The sequence below is a fragment of the Salvelinus namaycush genome, chromosome 18 (assembly GCF_016432855.1).
Source record: "Salvelinus namaycush isolate Seneca chromosome 18, SaNama_1.0, whole genome shotgun sequence".
Lineage (NCBI taxonomy): Eukaryota > Metazoa > Chordata > Actinopteri > Salmoniformes > Salmonidae > Salvelinus > Salvelinus namaycush.
The window spans coordinates 27678762-27699510 of NC_052324.1; the positions used below are offsets into that span (position 1 = coordinate 27678762).

The 20749-nt window shown below is 41.6% G+C and overlaps 2 protein-coding genes across 7 annotated transcripts; one reads left to right on the forward strand and one right to left on the reverse strand.

Annotated features, from left to right (window-relative positions):
* The first annotated feature begins 2127 nt into the window (after positions 1 to 2127).
* LOC120063286 (D-amino-acid oxidase-like) lies at positions 2128 to 8225 on the forward strand. Of its 6 annotated transcripts, XM_039013570.1 has the most exons (13): positions 2129 to 2185; positions 2350 to 2437; positions 2667 to 2745; positions 3967 to 4162; positions 4464 to 4578; positions 5243 to 5319; positions 5520 to 5585; positions 5986 to 6040; positions 6501 to 6605; positions 6693 to 6775; positions 6959 to 7076; positions 7292 to 7390; positions 7528 to 8225. In XM_039013570.1, exons 4-13 carry the CDS (start codon positions 3969 to 3971, stop codon positions 7651 to 7653), a joined length of 1038 nt encoding a protein of 345 aa, XP_038869498.1. In that variant the 5' UTR covers positions 2129 to 2185; positions 2350 to 2437; positions 2667 to 2745; positions 3967 to 3968; the 3' UTR covers positions 7654 to 8225. The 6 variants fall into 6 exon arrangements, with proteins under 6 accessions (XP_038869501.1, XP_038869498.1, XP_038869496.1 ...); XM_039013573.1 differs by lacking the exon at positions 2667 to 2745 and having other exon boundaries at positions 2128 to 2185; XM_039013568.1 differs by lacking the exons at positions 2129 to 2185; positions 2667 to 2745 and adding an exon at positions 2187 to 2205.
* An 18-nt stretch (positions 8226 to 8243) lies between these two features.
* Positions 8244 to 20749, reverse strand: LOC120063285 (synaptic vesicle 2-related protein-like). The gene is made up of 16 exons (XM_039013567.1): positions 20715 to 20749; positions 17087 to 17247; positions 16732 to 16817; positions 16447 to 16545; positions 16136 to 16207; positions 15614 to 15738; positions 15201 to 15264; positions 14739 to 14864; positions 14521 to 14649; positions 12645 to 12718; positions 12327 to 12403; positions 11345 to 11449; positions 11081 to 11192; positions 10693 to 10774; positions 10126 to 10215; positions 8244 to 9994 (listed from the first exon to the last, which is right to left on the reverse strand). Exons 1-16 carry the CDS (start codon positions 20747 to 20749, stop codon positions 9779 to 9781), a joined length of 1653 nt encoding a protein of 550 aa, XP_038869495.1. The 3' UTR covers positions 8244 to 9778.

A 20749-nucleotide genomic window follows, 5' to 3' on the forward strand; every position in this document is an offset into this window, starting at 1 on the left:
ACACCAAGTAGGCCACTGGGAAGACAGGCAGCACTTAAAGTAGATGGCCCAAACTTGCAAAAAGACAGTACTAGACCACAACAGATAAAGACATACTTATCAGATAAAGATATACTTATCACTCCTGGAGATATCAGGAGTCCTCTAGCTATAGAATATAGCTAGGCATATATATTGTTAGCCTATGTCAGTCTAATGACAGCGTTATAGGGGAGAGTAGAGTAAGTTGTGCAAAATGATTAGTTGAGCCACTCCTTGATTTATACAATGACTGTATATATGAATGGACAAAGTCATTGATCACGTAACATCATTCATTCCTATGTGAAGACTCAATAGCGTAATGAAGCCAAATGAAGTCGGTTGTGATTAGGGGTGTGCAGACATGTAGTCATAATCATATCCGTAAATTGACAATTGATAGTCGAATCGGATGAACTCGTGATCGGAAAAAAACTGAAATGTTTCATATGCCAAAGTAGATGTTGGCAAAATACCAATCTCCCTGCACGTTTATAGACCAAACAAGCTGCATATTAGGAGCCGCGGAAGGGTGTGTGTGTGTGTGTCTTCAACTTGCAGCAGGCAGACAAGTTTGCTCAGTCAGAATGCGCGTCTGCATTTCAGCTTTTTTCCCTACCCTTGCCCCGCTTGTTAGATATTATGCACATTGATATCTTGATAGCAAATGTCCTTGCCATTTGATTTATCATAGTTGTAGGCTAACATGATTATCCGAAACAGACCGAAACAGAGAAGTGAAAGTGATCGGGTGAAATTACGAAGTGCGGGCAAAGAGAAATACAGCTTTACTCTATCCAATCAGAGCAACAGGATCAACGAACAGCCCGACATTCTCTTTCAGACAGGCAAATTAGCCAGTTGAATTATTTAGACCATGTAGCGCCTCAGTTGACTGATTGACATGAAAATGATGCGTGCTGGCACCCCTAAATTACTTTTTTTCCAATCACGGATAATTACAAAAAATACTGGGATCATAATCATATACAGAAAATTGCCCATATCACTTATGATACTAGTTTTGTCCAACTACTCGGCACACTTCTAGTTAAGACGGCATCTCATGGAGACATAACTGCACAGTTTGAGCTACTTCAGGAAGTGACGTTGCAGGTTAGCTCAGTGTTGCCCCCTCTCATTCAATAACTCAAGTTGAAGGACGACCGGGTACTGCAGTCCGCCATTATCAACTAAATGATCCTTATAACTTCTTCTGTGTGTGATTTTTAAATAATCGCTTCAAGGACAAACATCTTGTGTATTAGAAGCAATTATTGATACCATGATTGTCTTCTAAAACATGTTTTGTTTACATGAAGATTGACCACGAAAATTGCTATTTTTCCATTCATTGTAATGTATGATCCTGTTTTCTGCTAACAATGCCTGCAGTACCACGGTCGGCCTTGAACTTCCGTGGCTTCAAAGAGAGCGAGTAGTCGCTCTCCCCTGGTTTTACACATCAGTTGGGGTCTCTGTAAGCTACAATATAAGGTCCTCAACCTAGCATCAAAGTGCATCTTTGTAGCTGTGTGGGCTAATATAGTCAAAATGACTCCACATACCCCACAATACAAATTATGATTACATTTTTTCCGTTGTATGCATTGTTTTATTACATTTTTTATTTATTTAACCTAGATTTATTTTCAGAGTTTCAATGAGTTGTAACAATGTCTCAGAACTCGGCTGAATTCCCTCAATTGAAGGTCAGCTAAGTTAACTTAGGCTACTTAACGTTACTAGCTCGGTATTTGAAGTTGTTATATTATCATTAGTAGTGTATTATCAGGTAAAAGCATATTATTATTATTCATAATTTCTCAAATATTTATTAGCTAATCATTCAGTCGAATACGCTATGCTACAGCCATTGAATCTGTCTTTGAGCGTTAAGGGACGTTAATGGCTAGCTGTGTCAACGACATTATGTTATTATATTTTTCAATCTTGAAATACAAGGGCAAACGTTATTAATTAGTGACTGAAATTTCGCGCTGCGTGATATTCACTTTCGGACTTGGAGAGCGCTGAAAGCGTTGTAAAGCGTTGTCTCTGAATAACGGGGCGTGGTTTTGGCTTAACTGCGTTGGGGAAAAGAAAGAAGCGTAAAAAATGGCTCAACATTCGCCTCTCTCCCCTACAGGCCTTATGGGTTCAAGTACGGTGAAAGTTTTAAATGTAACGTAGTGGAAGTAGATGTCATTTTTTCCATTCTATTAGTTTTAACAAAATATTTTTCTACAGTACATTATTCATTGCCGGTCAAGGCTAATAGAGTGGGATATTTGTATTTTCATATTCAAGCCTTTATCTGCCATGTAGACCCGAGACGACTTCTGTACCTTGGACCGACCATGTGACGCTATATTTGGAGGCGGATTGTCAGCTAGAGGACAAGGCAACTTAGAAGGTAAATCCAGTTTTCCCGCTGTCTCCATTTTATAATGATTTCTAGTTTACTTTAACATTTCTTGAATTATTTGTTCACCTTCTTTTCTTACATTCTGCATCCAACCAATCGCCATTTCGAGTGTTTCCTTTTCCAAGTTGCAGCAAAGCCATCAAATATCGAGCAAAACAGATACTTCACACTGTTTTTAACCTTCAAGAAGCCTACTTATTAATACCAATCTCTACAGGCTATATTGCTACTTTTTCAGTTTCAGAAGGATTTGTCAAAGTGTGGACACGTGCAGGCTTTACATTTTTTTAAGCTAGGTAAGTAAATTAAGAACAAATTCTTATTTACAATGACGGCCTACCGGGGAACAGTGGGTTAACTGCCTTGTTCAGCGGCAGAACGACAGATTTTTACCTTGTCAGCTCGGGGATTCGAGCCGGCAACATTTCGGTTACTGGCAAAACGCTCTAACCACTACCTGCCGCCCCAAGGCTGCAGCAATAAAGCAGATGAATTTGATTGCTTTGCAACTATTATGTTCAACTCTGGCAGCCATAGCCTGTAATGGTGAAGATTGATTCATTTTCACTGTTTATAGTCTATTTGTGGAATAAATAAATAAAATAGTTGTTCAGTCAATGTAATGCAACTACACAAACCCTCATAACCCCCTGATCTGAATATGTGTAATGTTTTGCATAATGGTTTTTTGTTGTTGTTTTGATAGATATTTATATTCCGTTTTTTTCACAGTTTTTCACAATTTCAGGTTACTTCATACAGTTAGATGGGTCAGAGGGTCAGGTACACTCAAGGACATGTAAATGTTTGTTCAAAGTTATATTGTAACGATCGTCGTAATATTCTTCCTCCTCCTCGGACGAGGAGAGGCGAGACGGGTCGGACCAATAAGCAGAGTGATTCGTGTCCATGATATTTTAATGAATCGAACTGAACACTTAACATACAAAAAACAACAAAACGTGACAAAACCGAAAACAGTCCCGTGTGGCACGAACACTGACACGAGATACACTTGAATATTTACAAAATAACAAACAAACAACGTAGACTGACCTGAACATGCAAACTACATATAACGAAGCACGCATGAACAGGAAAGAACGAACGAACGAACGAACGAACGAACGAACGAACGAGACGAGACAGTACCGTGTGGTGCAATAAACACAGACACAGCGACAATCACCCACAAACAAACAGTGAGAACAGCCTACCTTAAATATGGTTCTCAATCAGAGGAACGTCAAACACCTGCCTCTAATTGAGAACCATATCAGGCACATTAAACCCAACATAGAAACACACCACATAGAATGCCCACCCAGCTCACGTCCTGACCAACAAAACAAAGGATTAACACAATAACTAGGGTCAGAACGTGACATATATGGAATGGTAGCAGATTCTGAGCAGAACCAAGGTCACAAAGAATGGATGCAAATCAGAAACAAAAATAAGTAATAATAACAACAAAAGCAGCAACAACAGTAAACTGTTGTGTTTGTTATTTCCAGACATGCGTGTGGCAGTGATCGGAGCTGGGGTCAGTGGCCTGTCCACTGCTCAAAGCATCTATGAGCAGTACCACTCCATAGTCAGTCCACTGACCATTGAGGTGTATGCGGACCGCTTCACCCCACTGACCACCAGCGATGGGGCTGCAGGATTCTGGCAGCCATACCTCTACGACAAGGGCAATGTCCAGGAGACGTGAGAGGGCATCTGCTTGGCTCTATGAATACCAGTGGAGGCTGCTGAGGGCGGCTCATAATAATGGCCGGAATGGAGCAAATGGAATGGCGTCAAACACCTGGAAACCATGTGTTTGATATATTTGATACCATTCCACTGATACCGCTCCAGTCATTACCACAAGCCTATTTTCCCCAGTTAAGGTGCCACCAACCTCCTGTGATGAGTACATTTTGGGCACGCCTGTAGTCAGTGAATCAGTAGAATGTTTTATAAGTGAATGCTTACACTGTATCATTTTGTATGTGTTATTTTGCAGTAAATGGTGTAAGGAGACGTTTGACTACCTGCTGAGCTTCCTGAGCTCCCCGGACTCTATCAAAATGGGGATTTTCCTCCAGTCTGGCTACAACCTTTGCAGTGAGCCTGCACCAGTGAGTATTAGTGTATCTACAGCTAAACATCATGCCATAGATTCACCCTCAGATAACAGTTAACTGACCCATACTTCATCACTCACATGGAGGCAGGGCCTAGCAGTTAAACATTTCAAGATTTTTATTTAACTAGGCAAGTCAGTTAAGAACAAATTCTTATTTACAATGACGGCCAAACACGGACGACACTGGGCCAATTGTGCACCGCCCTATTGGACTCCCAATCACACCCGGATGTGATGCAGCCTGGATTCAAACCAGGGACTGTAGTGAAGCCTCTTGCACTGAGATGCAGTGTCTTAGACCGCTGCGCCACTCGGAAGCCCAGTTGTTATAAAGTCCATCTACTTCTGTATAAGCCTTTTGCTGAAGTAGATGAACTTGAGCCCAAGTTCCTGTTCCACCATCTGTGTTATTACAGTGTAGCAATGGTCTATCGTAGCAGTGGCTTCGCTCAGTTTACAATGTTTGTATTTTCTGAATAGTCTGAATACACTAAGCCCATCTCAATAGTCTACTCTTCAGCATTACAAAGACAGGTCCATGACATAATTAGAAGACATGGCCACTGAGACCACACTGATTAATGAAGCCTCTGCATTACAACCGCAAACCAGCACAGGCATGGACTAATAACTATATTCACTCTCTTTTATTGCAGGATCCCTCTTTTAAAGATAGTGTGTTGGGCTTCAGACAGCTTACCAAACGAGAGCTGGAGCTGTTTCCTGCATACTGGTACTTTGTTTGGACATATTTGCTATGTTTTTGTTGCATTAGTCCCGTTGGCTGTTGTCACATGTTGACAGGAGTCATGCAACCCTATACAGCTGATGACTTTAGAATGAGTCTGGTCATGCAGAATGTGCACCTATCAGTTGTCATTGTTTTTGACCCTCATTGTCATTCTCCCCTTGTTTATTTCGGGGGTCTTTTAGCTATGGGTGGTTCAACACTGCTCTCATGGTGGAGGGAAAAAGTTACTTGCCTTGGCTGATGGACTGGTGAGTGATTTACTTATCTTATCCGTGATATCCAAAAAAGTGTTGATAGTTTACACACAGGGCCATATGATCAAGCGTTAACCATCTATATTTTACATCAATCTATGACTAGTTTAGTTCATTACAAAATATACAATTTGAAAGCAGTTACATTTTTACAAATGGTCAAACACGAATTGTTTGAGAATTTCTTTATATTGGCACAGCTGTGGGATAAACTGGGTTAATCTAGTGGGAAGGGGAAGCAAAAGATAATGTGTTATTTATATCTTATGGTGGTTTCATCATCTCTCAAGGTCAATATTATGTTTTAGCACCCAACCTAACATCATATAAATATGTGCAATTTGGGTTCCCTATATTACTTCATTTTCTATATACCTTTATGTGATGTTTCTAGGTTACAGAAGCGAGGTGTGAAATTTTACCAGAGGAGGATAGAGTCCTTCAAAGTGGTGAGAGTTCTAAATGAATATAATGAACAGTGCGAGTTTGGAATGTTCTAAGACTCCCACCTCACAAGGAGTATGAAGATAGAAGGTGCTGTATTTTCTGAGGCCCTCACTCTGTCCTTGGCCTCTTTTGTCCTGATGACAGTAATTTTACTATGCTTATTTAATTTCCATCTAATCTAGGCATGTGTTTTCCTTACCCAACGGGAGTGTCTTACACAGTGCAGTGCATTCATGCTCAGAGTGCAGCTCAACCATATTAGTTTTACTCAGTGTTTAATTTTGAGAAATATCCTGAAAGCATTCATATCCAATATCCAGTCATTAATATCCTACAGACCACCTCAGAGAGAGGGAGAGCTTTGGCTTTCATAAACCCCTGTTCATGAATATCAGCAGTGTTTTATTTATTTTAATTCAACCTCCCAACTTTTCTTCCTTCCTTCTTGTCTGTTGAGTTCAGCTTGCGGAGAGTGGGGCAGACGTCATCATCAACTGCACAGGAGTGAGGTCAGGGGACCTCCAGCCTGACCCTGACCTCACACCAGGCCGTGGGCAGATACTGAAGGTCAGAGTGCAAAGGTTGAAAGGTGAATTTGGTAATTACAATGGGGACATGGCTGATTATGTTGCACTTAATCTGTCTGTGTTTCAGGTGGATGCTCCATGGCTTAAGCATTGGATCCTCACCCACAATTTCACTGCTGGAACCTACAATTCACCGTACATTATACCAGGGTAAAGTGGATATAATATCAGAAATTCCACCTACTGCAGGTGTCAATAAAGCAGTTATTACACATTTTTCAAGTTGTTGCATATAATTACAGCATCAAAGTATACGTTTGTCTAAGTATTCAGCTCCTTTTATTTTGGAGTACAGTGAATTGAAGACCAATAACTTCTGCCTTGTCTCTGTAGGAGTCGTTCAGTGGTTGTTGGTGGGTGTTTCCAGCTGGGGAACTGGAGTGAGCAGAACAACTCTGAGGACCACAAGGCGATATGGGAGGGGGCCTGCCAGCTGGAGCCCAGCCTCAAGGTCAGAGGTCACAGACCTTTGAAAAGATCCCTGGTCTGACAGACATTGAATAGAGGGGTTATCACAGCACCTATGTTTAAATGGCTCAGCCATCATACCAAATCAATGCTTCTCATCCAGTAGACAGAATACAAGTACAGATACAGAATAACTACATTAGCTAGCTCTACCCTGTCTGTTTATTCATATGGCTCACCTCCCCTCTGACTCCTCAGCATGCCCGGATAGTGGAGGACTGGTCAGGGCTCAGGCCTGTTCGTAGTAAAGTCCGACTGGAGAGGGAAACCATGCAGTCTGGACCAATCACATTTGAGGTGAGTCACCAAGAACAGACTGGTTACTACTTCTTCAGTAACCAAGATGTATTGTTTGGCTATTAGTGTTAGTCACCCTTTAGGCTCCAGATTAGAAGTACATAGACATAACACTGATATTAATGTGCTGTTTTCAGGTGATCCACAACTATGGCCATGGAGGGTTCGGATTGACCATCCACCGAGGCTGTGCCCAGGAGGCAGCTCGGCTCTTGGGGGAGATATTGGAGCTGAAGGGCTGGGAGCCCAGGTCTCGTTTGTAAACTAGTGGTTTATTACCTAAACAGCAGTGGCATCAGTATCTCTCACATGTCTGTATGGGACCATTTTAACATCAGAACGGTTTGCGAAGGAACCCGCATAGGAAACTCCTGAGGCCTTCAGACAACAGTGAGGGTTCATTCATATTTGCAAGAGAACAACTCTAAATCAGAGTTTAGGTGGTGGAGTACCTGATTAACCCAAAACCAGCTAACTTGGAACACAAAGACTACCAGCCAGCCTTAAAATGGTTTCATGCCAGCCATCAGGATTGCTTTTATTGAATGTCAATTTCCTTTGTTGTGTAGTCATAACTATTAGCTAATCGATTTAAATCTATTTTGAAAAGTTAAGATTTTATATTGTAGTTAAAGAGATGCTAATATATAACATATTGAACCAATAAAATGTTTTCCAAAAATGTGATAAGCAAATCTTACAAATGTGACATAAAAATAGAAGTGCAATATCAAACTAAAATGTCAAGATATCTTATTAATAATGTTCTATCGTGAGTTCTAAAAACATATGAAGTTTGAAAATGAATGAAGAAATAAATACTTCCACAATCCAACATTCTGCTTTTTTGAAACATAATTTATTGTTGTATCATACACATTTACATCCAGTGTAGTGAGAAGAATCTGCACAGACATTTTTAATGTGGTACTAAATTGCAATGGCAGGCATGTAGGAACCATTACCATTTTCAACAACAACTTGTTTCATGTGTTACTTTTACAAGGGGACAAAGACCATCCCCGCACCACCTCACCAACAAACAACAACCAAACCAGCTATTGTTATAGTATATACAGAGATTACTTTTATCCAGTAAGCAAAAGCTGTGCCACTCCGAAAAATTGTTGTATGAAGGTTTGTGTGTGTGTTTGTATTATCAGTATTGTTGAGTGTTCTGTGTTTAATATGTGAATTCAGGTTAACATGATGTTTAGCATTCACAGCCAGCCATTGAGGTGTACCCTGAAAAACCATGTGATTATGTTTGCTTTGAATAATTTCACCCATGTGGAGTAAATAGTACTGTACCAGACTGACAACTTTGGGTGAATAAGAGGTGAAAGTATAGTACGGTTCAAAGATTTCAGTAGCACTTCAGTTTCATGGCAAATAAAGCCTTCAACATGCACATATAAGCATTGTAACACCTGGCATGAACTTTAATCAGTACACATCTGCAATTTCCCTAATTTACATAAACTATGTTCACTGTGCGACAACAGCACGACTCCGTTCAAGTCAGACTACAATATGAGTGCTAATAAATGCTTATACCAGCTGCACAGAGAGACTTTACGTCGTCATTATGATTGCCTCACTTATACGTTTCTAAACTGAAGTGTAACCGAGATTTGTGACCCCACACCTCCTCGAAGTGCCTCATGTCAGTTGACAGCAGGGTGATTACAGTGGCTGAGGGTTACCGTGGTGATGGGGACGTGCAGACAACCCAAGATGTACAGATTTGATTATGTTGAGTGTGTAATTACGGTAACATTAGATAGCAATTCGTTACATGTCATTGTTTTCATTATAGCTTTGCACAAGATAATGGACTTTTTGGGATGTTTCAAAGCAGCTGCCCTTTCATTAGTCAAAAGTCCTCAATTTGTCCCTCATCCAAAAACAAGTAGTAGGACCTGAGTATGATCTCTTAGAGGAAACGGGTTAATAGAAACAATGCAGCAAATCAACGTCCTCTATCACACTCTTCTACCATCGCTCTCGCTGTTCTTCTCTCACAATATGACTGTAAAATTCAAATACTGAGCTGGAAGAATGTCAATCCCACCCTGAATGTTTTTTCTCCCTGCCACCATCCAGTGCAACTTTGAATACTCCATTGAGCTCTGTCTCACTCAGAGTGAGGTTATCGTACATTAGCAAAAATCATGGTAGTGGTCGAAGATTAAAATCGGAGAGAAATGTTTTTGAATAACATTTTGCTGGCAGGCTCTCTCTCAAGCCACTGTGGTGCCTATATACAAACCAGTAATGACACATTTGAGTTGAGAATGGACAAGGGCTTCTTGCCTAGCTTCCTTCTCCTTCATTGCCCCTCTTTTCCACTCCAGCCTCCATCCTCCACCACCTTCTTGCCTGTGTTCAGTCCTCCTGGGACACAGAGTCGGAGTGTGGGATGCCCCCAGAGCTGTTGCCATGGGCCCGGCCCATCATCTCCTGGCCCCACTCGCGGTGGCTGGACTCCTGGAGGCCCCGGCCAGTGGTCTCAATAGGCAGAGCACATGAGGCGATGGCAGCCAGCATGCAACAGATGCTATACACTGACAGAGTCAGGTACACAGAAGACTCCAACATCACCTGCAGGAAAGAGAGGAGGAATGCAGTATTACTGTCTCTCTGTGAAGCCTTCACTGTCTTTCTGTACACATTAAGTACAAAGCAAATATACCTTATATTGGTTGTGGTAACCTTTAAAACATTTTTTTTACCTGTGCAACAAAGGGTGTGATGAGGGCTCCCACTCTGGCCATTCCACTACTAGTGCCCAGACCTAACGCTCTGGTTGCTGTTGGATATACCTATGGAGTCAGGAGAACACCATAGGAATACATCACTCATAAACATTCAGGACAGACACTTCAAGGGGTTTACGCAAAGGGGAATGTCCATTTTACGCCTTATTTGCATTTACAGTATGGTTTAGTTTGTACCATATTGACGCTTATTAGAAACCAATGGGGAAGAAGAGTATGAAGCAAAGAACTAGTCCTTCGTTTAGTTACAAATCTATCAAAGAAATACAACTGAACAGAAAGCTGACGTCTGAAATGTAGTATAATCTTGAAGCCATAAATAACCTCAAGACATAGTTATACAATAACAGAGGAAGAGGTAGAGCTACAGTGTTTGATCTGGTTATAAATCAAAGTCGTGTTTGTCCACCTCCGTCTACCTGTAATCAAGGCCAAGTCACTTCAGCTTTGTTTTTAGAGTACGAGCTGACGTTCTATAGAGTCAATAATGTAGCCATGGGGTTCCATGGCCGATCACCTCACCTCCGGGGTGTAGACATAAGCAGCCTGGAAACCTCCTGCAATGAAGGCCCTGGCGATGAATATCAATACTGTCAACCAGGTCCTGGAGCAGAGACAACAACACTGTTAATAACAACAACACTGTTAACAACAACACGGGTAATAACAACAACGCCGTTAACAACAACACTGTTTATAACAATAACAGCACCCTTAACAGCAACACTGTTAATAACAACAACAACAACACTTAACAACAACACTGGTAATAACAACAACACCGTTAAACGCAACACAGTTACTGTGTTGTCAATTGTGGATCCACCACAGTGTGATGTTTGTCATGTTAAATGTGAGAGTAGTACATTACTAATACTAGTGGTAATAACTCTGTAATGGATGGTCTTACCTCCCTACACAAGCGTAGAGTGGAACAAGGCAGAGAGAGAAGACAAAGAAGCACAGTGCCATGGTCTTCCTCCTTCCCAGACGATCGATGGCCCACAGAGTCACCAGTAGGCCTGCCCAACATTAATACATCAACCAATCTATTCAGATATTTGTATAGATCAGAACAATTTACAACCTACTTTACTTCACAGTACACTGCTCCCCATACAGCAATTATTGTGTTTAGCAATATACTGACTGAGTTGAGGTTGAAGAAGTATACCTGGGAATTCAGACAGGGTGGTCCACAGCAGATCCTTGTAGTCGTCTGAGCTGAGGTATTTACACTCCAGGCTACACCTGGGCTCCCTCTTACTACCTTTTGACTCTAGAGGGAGACATAACACAAGAAACACGTGATGCACCAGTTATCACTACAGACATCCAGAATCACAACTCCTGAAATGGCCTTGAGACTTGCACTGAGTGTACAAAACATGAGATACAATTGCTCTGGCCATGACATAGACTGGCCAGGTGAATCCAGGTGAAAGCTATGATCCCTTATTGGTGTCACTTGTTAAATCCACTTCAATCAGTGTTGATGAAGGGGAGGAGACAGGTTAAAGAAGGAATGTTAAGCCTTGAGACAATTAAGACATGGATTGTGCCATTCAGAGAGTGAATGGGCAAGACAAAATATTTAAGTTCTTTTGAACGGGGTATGGTAGTAGTTGCCAGGTGCACCGGTTTGAGTGTGTCAAGAACTGCAACGCTGATGGGTTTTTCACACTCAACAGTTTCCCGTGTGTATCAAGAACGGTCCACCACCCAAAGGACATCCAGACAACTTGAGAACTGTTGAAAGCATTGGAGTCAATATGGGCCAGCATCCCTGTGGCATACTTTCTGCACCTTGTAGAGTCCATGCCTCGACGAATTGAGGCTGTTCTGAGAGCAACGGGGGTGCAACTCAATATTAGGAGGGTGTTCCTAATGTTTTGTACACTCAGTGTATATGCTAACGTGACCTGAGGTCAACGGGAGCTATTCTTGGTTAAAGCATGACACAAATATCCTGTTTTTAGTTGTCAAGATGACATGTTAATTGTATGTCGGAAATGACCTTGGCCTGTGTTGTTCTCCCATTACACTAAGAATTAACTGATTAATGAGATTGTTTGGCCTCAGCTGGTTAATGCTATCCTTGAGAGTGTTTGTGTGAGTGTTACTGATGATGTCAGAGGAGAGGAGCAGTGACTCACCCCCGCAGGCGCCCCCCTCCTGGAAGAGCTCAGTGGTGAGCAGGACCAGGCCATAGTAGGCAAATGCATTAGAGAACCTGAGACAGATAAAACACAGTGCTCAGTCAATATAAGGATTCCCATAAGGAAACTGGGTTAATTAAAGATGCAACTCTTATGAAGACATTTAATCAAAGTATGTAACAGAGCAGTACTGGTTATGTTTTAGTAATGTAGGAAAGTTGAGATTAGTTATCAGATGTGATTTACTAACTTTTAATTACCTGTATTTAGAAATTAGGAAATTCAAAGTTTTTCTTTGTTAAAAGGGTTATTTACCAAATAAACCACAGCAGAATTGTGGTCCAGCGAAAATGCGGTGAGAAAAGATCCTGGATCTTCCCACGGTCCTCCTGATTGAAAAACAGAAAAGCAACATGACAGATAAATAACTGAAACAAAACAAACTACAACCATTTTAGTACACCCTATTTTCATTACATGTGACCTGCCCTGTCTGGAACTGTGAGGAGTAACAAAGTAACCTACGTTGCTAGCGACCATGACAAAGACCAAAGCCGGCGGGAGTACCGTTGAGGACAGTGGTGTCTCTCTATCATTGGTGAAGGATCTTTTAAACGAAACAAAAAGAGTTCTACAAACAATTGTTACAACAACAAGAAAATAGATTCAAGTATTTTGTCCAAATACTGGTGGATTCAACTAATAAAAGAATGGACAACCTGACCAGAGGTCCAGGACCTGAAGAACAGCTTGCAGTTCTCCCAGGGTCAGCTCGATAAGTTTAAACAGGAAAATGGCAAGATGAGAGAGGACATCAGTTCTGTGTGTGAATCCATGATAACAATGACAATCAAGGCAGAATAACATGGTTATGGACGGAATTGCAGAATCTCCACATGAGACCTGGACGGAGCCTGAGGAAAAAGTGAGGGAAATGATCTCTGAGAAATTGAAGTTGGACCACAGGAAGATTGAGGTGGAGAGCGCCCAAAGGACTGGAAAACCCACCACCGGCCCAGGTGACAGGCCCAGGTCAATAGTGGTCGAGTTCCTGAGGTTCAAGGACAAAGTAGCTGTTCTGGAAAGAGCCAAGAACTTGAGAGGAATGTATATCTTCCTCAACAAGGACTATTCTGAAGCTGTGCGCCAGAAGAGGAAAGAACTTATCCCAGCCATGAAAGCTGCCAGAGCGCGTGGGGACATTGCTTACATCCGCTATGACAGGCTCATTGTCCACCCTCCTTTCTAAAAGCCTGGAAGGGATGAGAGAGCCAAGCCTATGGGTTCGTATCTTCAACCCCGTAGCACACACAGACACTTACACACTTAAATGTGTATATTTTTATCTTGTTTGTTCTTTTCCATATTATGTCTATCTCTGATAAGTTACCCAGGAAAGGGCTGAAAATAGCCCATATTAATATATGTAGCCTTAGAAATAAGGTTCATGAAATCAATAACTTGCTAATATCAGATTCATTCATATATTAGCCATTTCTGAGACTCACTTAGATAATTAATTTGATACAGCAGTAGCAATACAGGGATATAACATCTATAGAAGAGACAGAAATGTTTATGGGGGAAGTGTTGCTGTATATATTCAGAGCCATATCCCTGTAATGCTTAGAGAAGATCTTATGTCAAGTGTTATTGAAGTGTTGTGGTTGCAGGTTCACTTGGCACATCTAAAGCCTTTTATTTTGGGGTGTAGCTATAGGCCACCAGGTGCTAACAGTCAGTATCTAAATAATATGTGTGAAATGCTTGATAGTGTATGTGATGTAAACAGAGAAGTCTACTTTCTTGGGGACCTGAATATTGACTGGTCGTCATCAATCTGTCCACTCAAGTGGAAGCTTCTCACTGTAACCAGTGCCTGAAATCTGGTTCAGGTTATTAATCAACCTACCAGGGTGTTTACAAACACTACAGGAACAAGATCATCCACATGTATCAATCACATTTTTCTCATACTATAGAACTTTGTTCTAAATCTGTATCCGTACCCATTGGATGCAGTGATCACAATATAGTGGCTATATCCAGGAAAGCCAAAGTTCCAAAAGCTGGGCATAAAATAGTGTATAAGAGATCATACAAAAGTGGGGCGGGGCGGGGCGGGGCAGGGCAGGGCAGGGCAGGGCATGGTGGGGCGGGACGGGGTGGGGCAGGGCAGGGCAGGCTATACCTGTCTTGCAGCCACGAGTTTTCCAAGGGGCATGGGAGCTCCGTTCTCCTTGGCGATGCGCTTCAGAGTGTTCAGCGCTTTCTCCTGGTTCCCTGTCAACACATCATAGCGGGCACTCTCTGGCAGCCACTGTTTCCAAAACCAAAGGGTCAGTCGTTCAATAGTGTAAAAAAACAGAATTCAAGTGAATTGGTAGTAGCTGTTACTGTCATACTCACAAAAGAGAGGATAGCAAAGATGAAGAGCGGAATGGTAGAGAGGCCGAGCAGCCAGCGCCAGCCCAGAGTGGGCATCACCACGATGGCCAGCAGCACCTCAAACACAGTGCCCAGCGCCCAGAATATCTGCAGGGGCACAGCAATAGGTACAGGAGAAGGTTGGAATGATGAGTTCCCTGGCACAGTGAAGCAGCTTCATTGATTCAGCTAAGAGTGGAGACCTATCCTGCTCCTGAGGGGCCACAAACCTGGCATCAAGAGGATCACTCACAAACAAGTGGATCAATGTGCACCACACCGACCTGCTAATGTCTCAAATCAATTAAGGACTTGACAGAGTTGAAAGTGGACCTCACAGGACAGCAGAGTTAGAAGGGTTGGGGAAAGGAATTGGGTTGGACAAGCTACAGACAGAAGGTGGAACTACATACAGTATATAGGATAGTGAAGGGTAAGCCATACCTCTATCAGCAAGATGCAGGTGGCTCTGGACCTCATGGGGAGAAACTCTGCATACAGTGTCACCCTGAAGGGAGAAGGACATGTCACTATTATGCCACTTCTAGAATAAGATGTTTTATTTAGTCACATGCACAGTTTTAGTTGCAGTGTACAGTGAAATTCTTAAGCTCTGAGCTCCAGCAGTGCAGGTGTGAATGAAACAATAAAATATATATATATATATTTGTTTACAACTGTGACAATGAGAAATATCAATGTCCCTATGGGGAGCAGCCAGGGTTATGTTATCTACCCAGTTATCTACCCAGTGCCTACTTATAACTGGGTAAATAACATAACCCAATCCTGTACTTTGAACTACTTAAGTGTATACTGTAGCTATTGCTATAATGCCAGAGAGAAGGGACACGTACGACTGTGGTGCTCCTCCGATGCCAAAGCCCACCAGGGCACGGAGGAAGAGTATCCAGCCATAGACGGGGGCAAAGGCGCTCAGGACACCATAGAACATGGTCCACGCCACACTCATCTTCAGACCCTGTGTTCATACAGACATACACACCCACATCCACAGCTGTGAGCTCTGACACTGAGAGCAAAATACCCCAACTATCTCTACCACGCATCACACTGTCATGGATCCAATACATTGATATAAAACTGATGTCTCACGAAAGCCTGTAAAACAAATAACTGTTGTGAAATTATTCATCAATATAGCTGTGTCTGTTCTGTTGTGAAATTATTAATCAATATAGCTGTGTCTGTTCTGTTGTGAAATTATTAATCAATATAGCTGTGTCTGTTCTGTTGTGAAATTATTCATCAATATAGCTGTGTCTGTTCTGTTGTGAAATTATTCATCAATATAGCTGTGTCTGTTCTGTTGTGAAAGTCATAACCTCCCCCATAATAAAGCCAGTCATTGAACTTACTGTTTTTCTGCCATACTTGTCGGATATGTTCCCCCAAATTGAAGAGCTGATCATCATTCCAATGAACACCGCCTGGATAAAAGAAACAGAGGGACTAGATATCACTATATGTAGAGGCTTTATCTGTAATGAAAAGTGACAAGTGACAATGTAAGACTGCATTAACATCAACAGCTACTGCTATTAAACTCATCACTACCATTACTAGTCCATCCAATCACCACCAGCTTCTCAACAACTACCGTTAGCCCACCAATCTAGTCATCATTTAGTATTACTTGTAGTCAGTGTAAGAATGTGTCAGGCATTACCGAAGTGAGTAGCGCCACCCACAGACTTGGCAGCCTCCATTCACAGTGCAGCTGTGGAGCTAGGATGCTCAGAATCATCATCTCCATAGCATCAGCCATCTGAAAAACAACAGCCATAAGGACCAGTGCGGAAGGAAACAATGAAGACACAGTGAATTTTGCTCATATACAGTACATTAAATCCACATGCACAGGTTTGTAATACAGAACATACACAACATGTTATGAAACTGTTATGTTTTCCTCTCTGACCAGACTAGCCCTGTCTAACGCTTGGCTGCTCACCCAGGACAGACCAGTGAGGATGGAGAGTTTCCACTGGAACTTCCCAAAGCCAATGGCCTCCACAGCATCCTCCACCATGAAAGTGTCTGTGGAGAACAACTCAAGTAAGAAATCACATAAAATACAGAGGATGACTTGCAAGTATGGATTACAAGTTATTAAAATAAATGTGTCCAAAATGAATAACTGTAGTCAATCTCATAATAGATAAAGCCACTTATAAAAGCCCAGTGGTCCCCAGGCAGGGAGGGGATAGGTGGAATGAGAGAGGTGGAAGGTGGTCCATGCATATGGGAGTTGTTATGAGTTTGGTTGGAAAAGTGAGAGTGGAGGCTGAGGAGGGACCCAGTCATACCATCAGTTGGATTAGCAAACTCCCGAGGTACTGGTGCACCATCCTGAAGTGCCACAGACTCCATGTAAGCCTGCCTCCCATCGATCTGGACCTCCTGCTCTCTGCCCCCGCCGTCATCCTCAGAGCGTGTGCTATCACCCGTGCGACGGAACTTGACCACGCTGCAAGAGAGAAAGCCAGGAAGATCAACTTTGATCAGTTGCCAGTCTACCGTAAGGAAACAGAGCTGAATGAAGCGAGAATGAGAGGCTGTTGCCTAGGTGATATAAGCTGTTCCTATGTGCTCTCTGTGCTTTGTGACTGGGTGGTGAAATCCATCAGTGGGTGAGATGTGTCAGGGAAACGGAGGGAAGTTACGCACTGCTGTTCACAACTGAGAAACTTGTGTGACTCCTAAAAATTGTGTGTAGATGGCAAATAGATTGGATTTGAGGAAAAATATTAATTCTCAAATTAAGATAATACTTAACACACCTGTATGTTATCTGTACGTGGAGTTTATAAACTCCTCATTTTGTAAAATAACAGATTGCTGATAGAGGGTGGAACATTGTAAAAGGAACATTGAGGCAGACCTTTATTTTTTTTAACCTTTATTTAACCAGGCAAGTAAATTAAGAACAAATTCTTATTTACAATGACGGCAAGAGGCAAAAGACAGTGAACGTGTATGTGTGTGTGCAGGAATGTGCGTGGTGTATGTGAAGTAACACAACATGCTTCCTTACATAAGGCAACGCAAACAAGTGACATCGGGTGACAACTAGAAACAACTACATGTCTCAACAACCTGTTAATCTATTTGTCCTTTGAACTCCTCCAGGGACAACAGGTTCTGGAGTTTCAGGTTGGCTTGGAGGGAATTCCAAGACCTAGGGGTTGAGGAATGAAATGACCTTTTTCCATGCTCAGTTCTAATTTTTGGAACTGTTGTATGTGTTGTATGTGCTTTCATTTCATGTGCTCGAAGTATGCTTTCATTTCGAGCTAGAAAAGAGGATAGATAAAATGGCAGTTTTCCTAAAATGGCCTTATAAATAAGAATGTACCAGTGTTTGAGCCTGCGTGTTGCTGGTGATGTCCACCTGACAGCACTGTAGAGATCACAATGTTGAGTTAGACGTCTCTGATTGGTTTCAAAATAAAGGGCTGCATGATTCACAGAGTCAAGAGTCTTCAGTGTAGAGCTTGAGGAGTGCAGATACACAGTATCAACATTGTCCAACACAGAGAGAAAAGTACAACGAATCCACCATTTTCTGGGGGCAAAGGAAAAACAAGCTTTGTGCCGGTAATAAAACCCAATACGCAGCTTATGTTTCTTGACAAAGTTCTCTATATGGGTGGTGAAGCTCAACTTCTCATCCACCCAAACTCCCAGATATTTGTACGTTTTGACTTGCTCTACAGAATGTCCTTCCAAAGTAGTAATTACATGGTTTCAGAGTGTTCCGTATTGGAAAATATCATGCATTTTGTTTTAGAAGAATTAAGAACAAACTTCAAATCGTACAGATTCTGTTCAATGATGTTAAAAGCTGTTTGAGATCTTTCAAAAGCCAAAGTCAAACTGCTGCCACTTGAATAGAGAACAGTGTCATCCGCATAAAAATCTACATCAGCTGTTTCAATATGTCTCCCAATGTTGTTGCTATAGATAATAAACAACAGGGGACCAAAAATGTTTCCTTGAGGCACATTCGAGCACAATTCTACGGTGTATGACTTACAGCCATCTGCCTTAACACACTGGGTTTGAATTGACCAGTAGTTCACAAACCACTCCTGAGCATGACCAGTGATCCCAATGCACATCAAACTCTACACTAAGACAGTATGGTCCACAGTGTCAAGCGCCTTTGACAAGTCTATGACTACAGATATACAATGTAGCTTCTTATCCAGAGCACAGTGAATATCATTAAAAACCTTAAATGTTGACTAGGGACTCCAATACCTTTGCCAGAACAGACAATTTAGGTTTGGGATTAAAGTTATTCAGTAGAGTTGGATCACCTTTCAAAAGAGGTAGGACAAATGCTGATTTCCACAATTTGGGGATTTCATTACATTCTAGGGTGAGGTTAAAGATGCATGTTAAAGGGGGAGCAATTATGTCTGCAGCTAATTGTAGTAGACAGGGGCCTAGATCATCAGGGCCAGGGGACTTTTTGACATCAATTGCTTTCAGGCCTGTATGCACCTCCGAGACAGAGAAGGGTGAGAAGGAGAACCAGTGATGTCTTAATCACTGTAATTACTACACAGATTTGCCAAGGGCAGAATAAATACAGCTGGTGGCCCAGTGAGGAGCCTAGAAATCAACATGTCTTGTTTCCTGTACTTCAGTTTCTTTCAGTTCTGTACAGAACAATCCCACATTCATCCCATATATAGATTTGGAGAATGGAAAATGGACAGATCCTGTGTTGGTGGCTTGATACTTTCTGCAATAACGTTTCAATGTGGCCTAATTGCCTCAAAAATCCTGTCCTTTAACATAATAGCTTTAAGATATACAGTATGTATCCTGTTAGGAAATATTATTTGGGGGTTCAAACTGGGGAGAAAGGCAGTTCTAAGCGTTAGAACTCAAGGTTTGCAGCCACAGTCACTTATTACACAATTTCAGTTCTTAGTTAGATAGTAACCAGGCCTACTGCCAAGTCACTGCTTTTCTATCATATGAACAATTATAAAGAGAATGTTATGCCTTTATTTTATTACCCATTAAAAAGGAGAGTCTCAATAGGAACTTTGTTGGAAATTGATAGTGACAGCCAGGTGTGGACATCTCTGTTTGACTAGCTAAACTAAAGGCTTTACCTAAACTCACTGTACCTTCAGTGAAAAGCATGTTAATCTTTTTAACAATAAACATAAATTAACATAATAGATTATCATGCACAACAGATGACATTGTAGTATGGATATTCTAAATCATGGTCATATTTGTTGCTACTAAATAATGAGTAATAGGCAGCCCCTATACAGTAATTGGTAGGCTAAATGCGTGGCTATTGCCGAGCAGAAATATTAGGGGAATTTGTTGATTTTAATTTGACATTTGCTACATGTTGTGTAACATATTATATGTTATCCAATCCATACTAACAAACTGGTGCAACTCATGGATGATCAAAATAAAGACATGACTAATGATGTTGTCACAGTAGTAGCTTCATATACAATAGGCAATGATGTGAATGAACCATTTTACAAATATGCTCACTGTCACTACCAGTAAAATACCTTGAGATACAAGGGACAAATAGATACAAATACTAGCCGACCTTGTAGCACGCATATGAGGAGTTGGTTTATGGTTACTGTTTACCGGTCATTGATGCTTTCAAACAAAACGCACCGTCAGTTCCTCGAAATGCCACATTGTATTCCCGTAGAGTGGCGTATTGCACTGTGGCTATCTCAACAGAGGAATGCAATGTTGCACATAATATTGTCAAGAGATCATTCTGTCAACCAACAGCTGCGAATCAAACGATCACGAAAATGTGTGCTAAGAAAGGCTGTGTCTGTTGGGTCGGTTTAGCAAATTAGCCCAGCTACGATCAAATTAGAAATTAAGTCTATTTTTATATACATATATATTGTTGAGTATACTCACGGGAGTTGTCTTAACTGGAACAAATCATCTTCCAT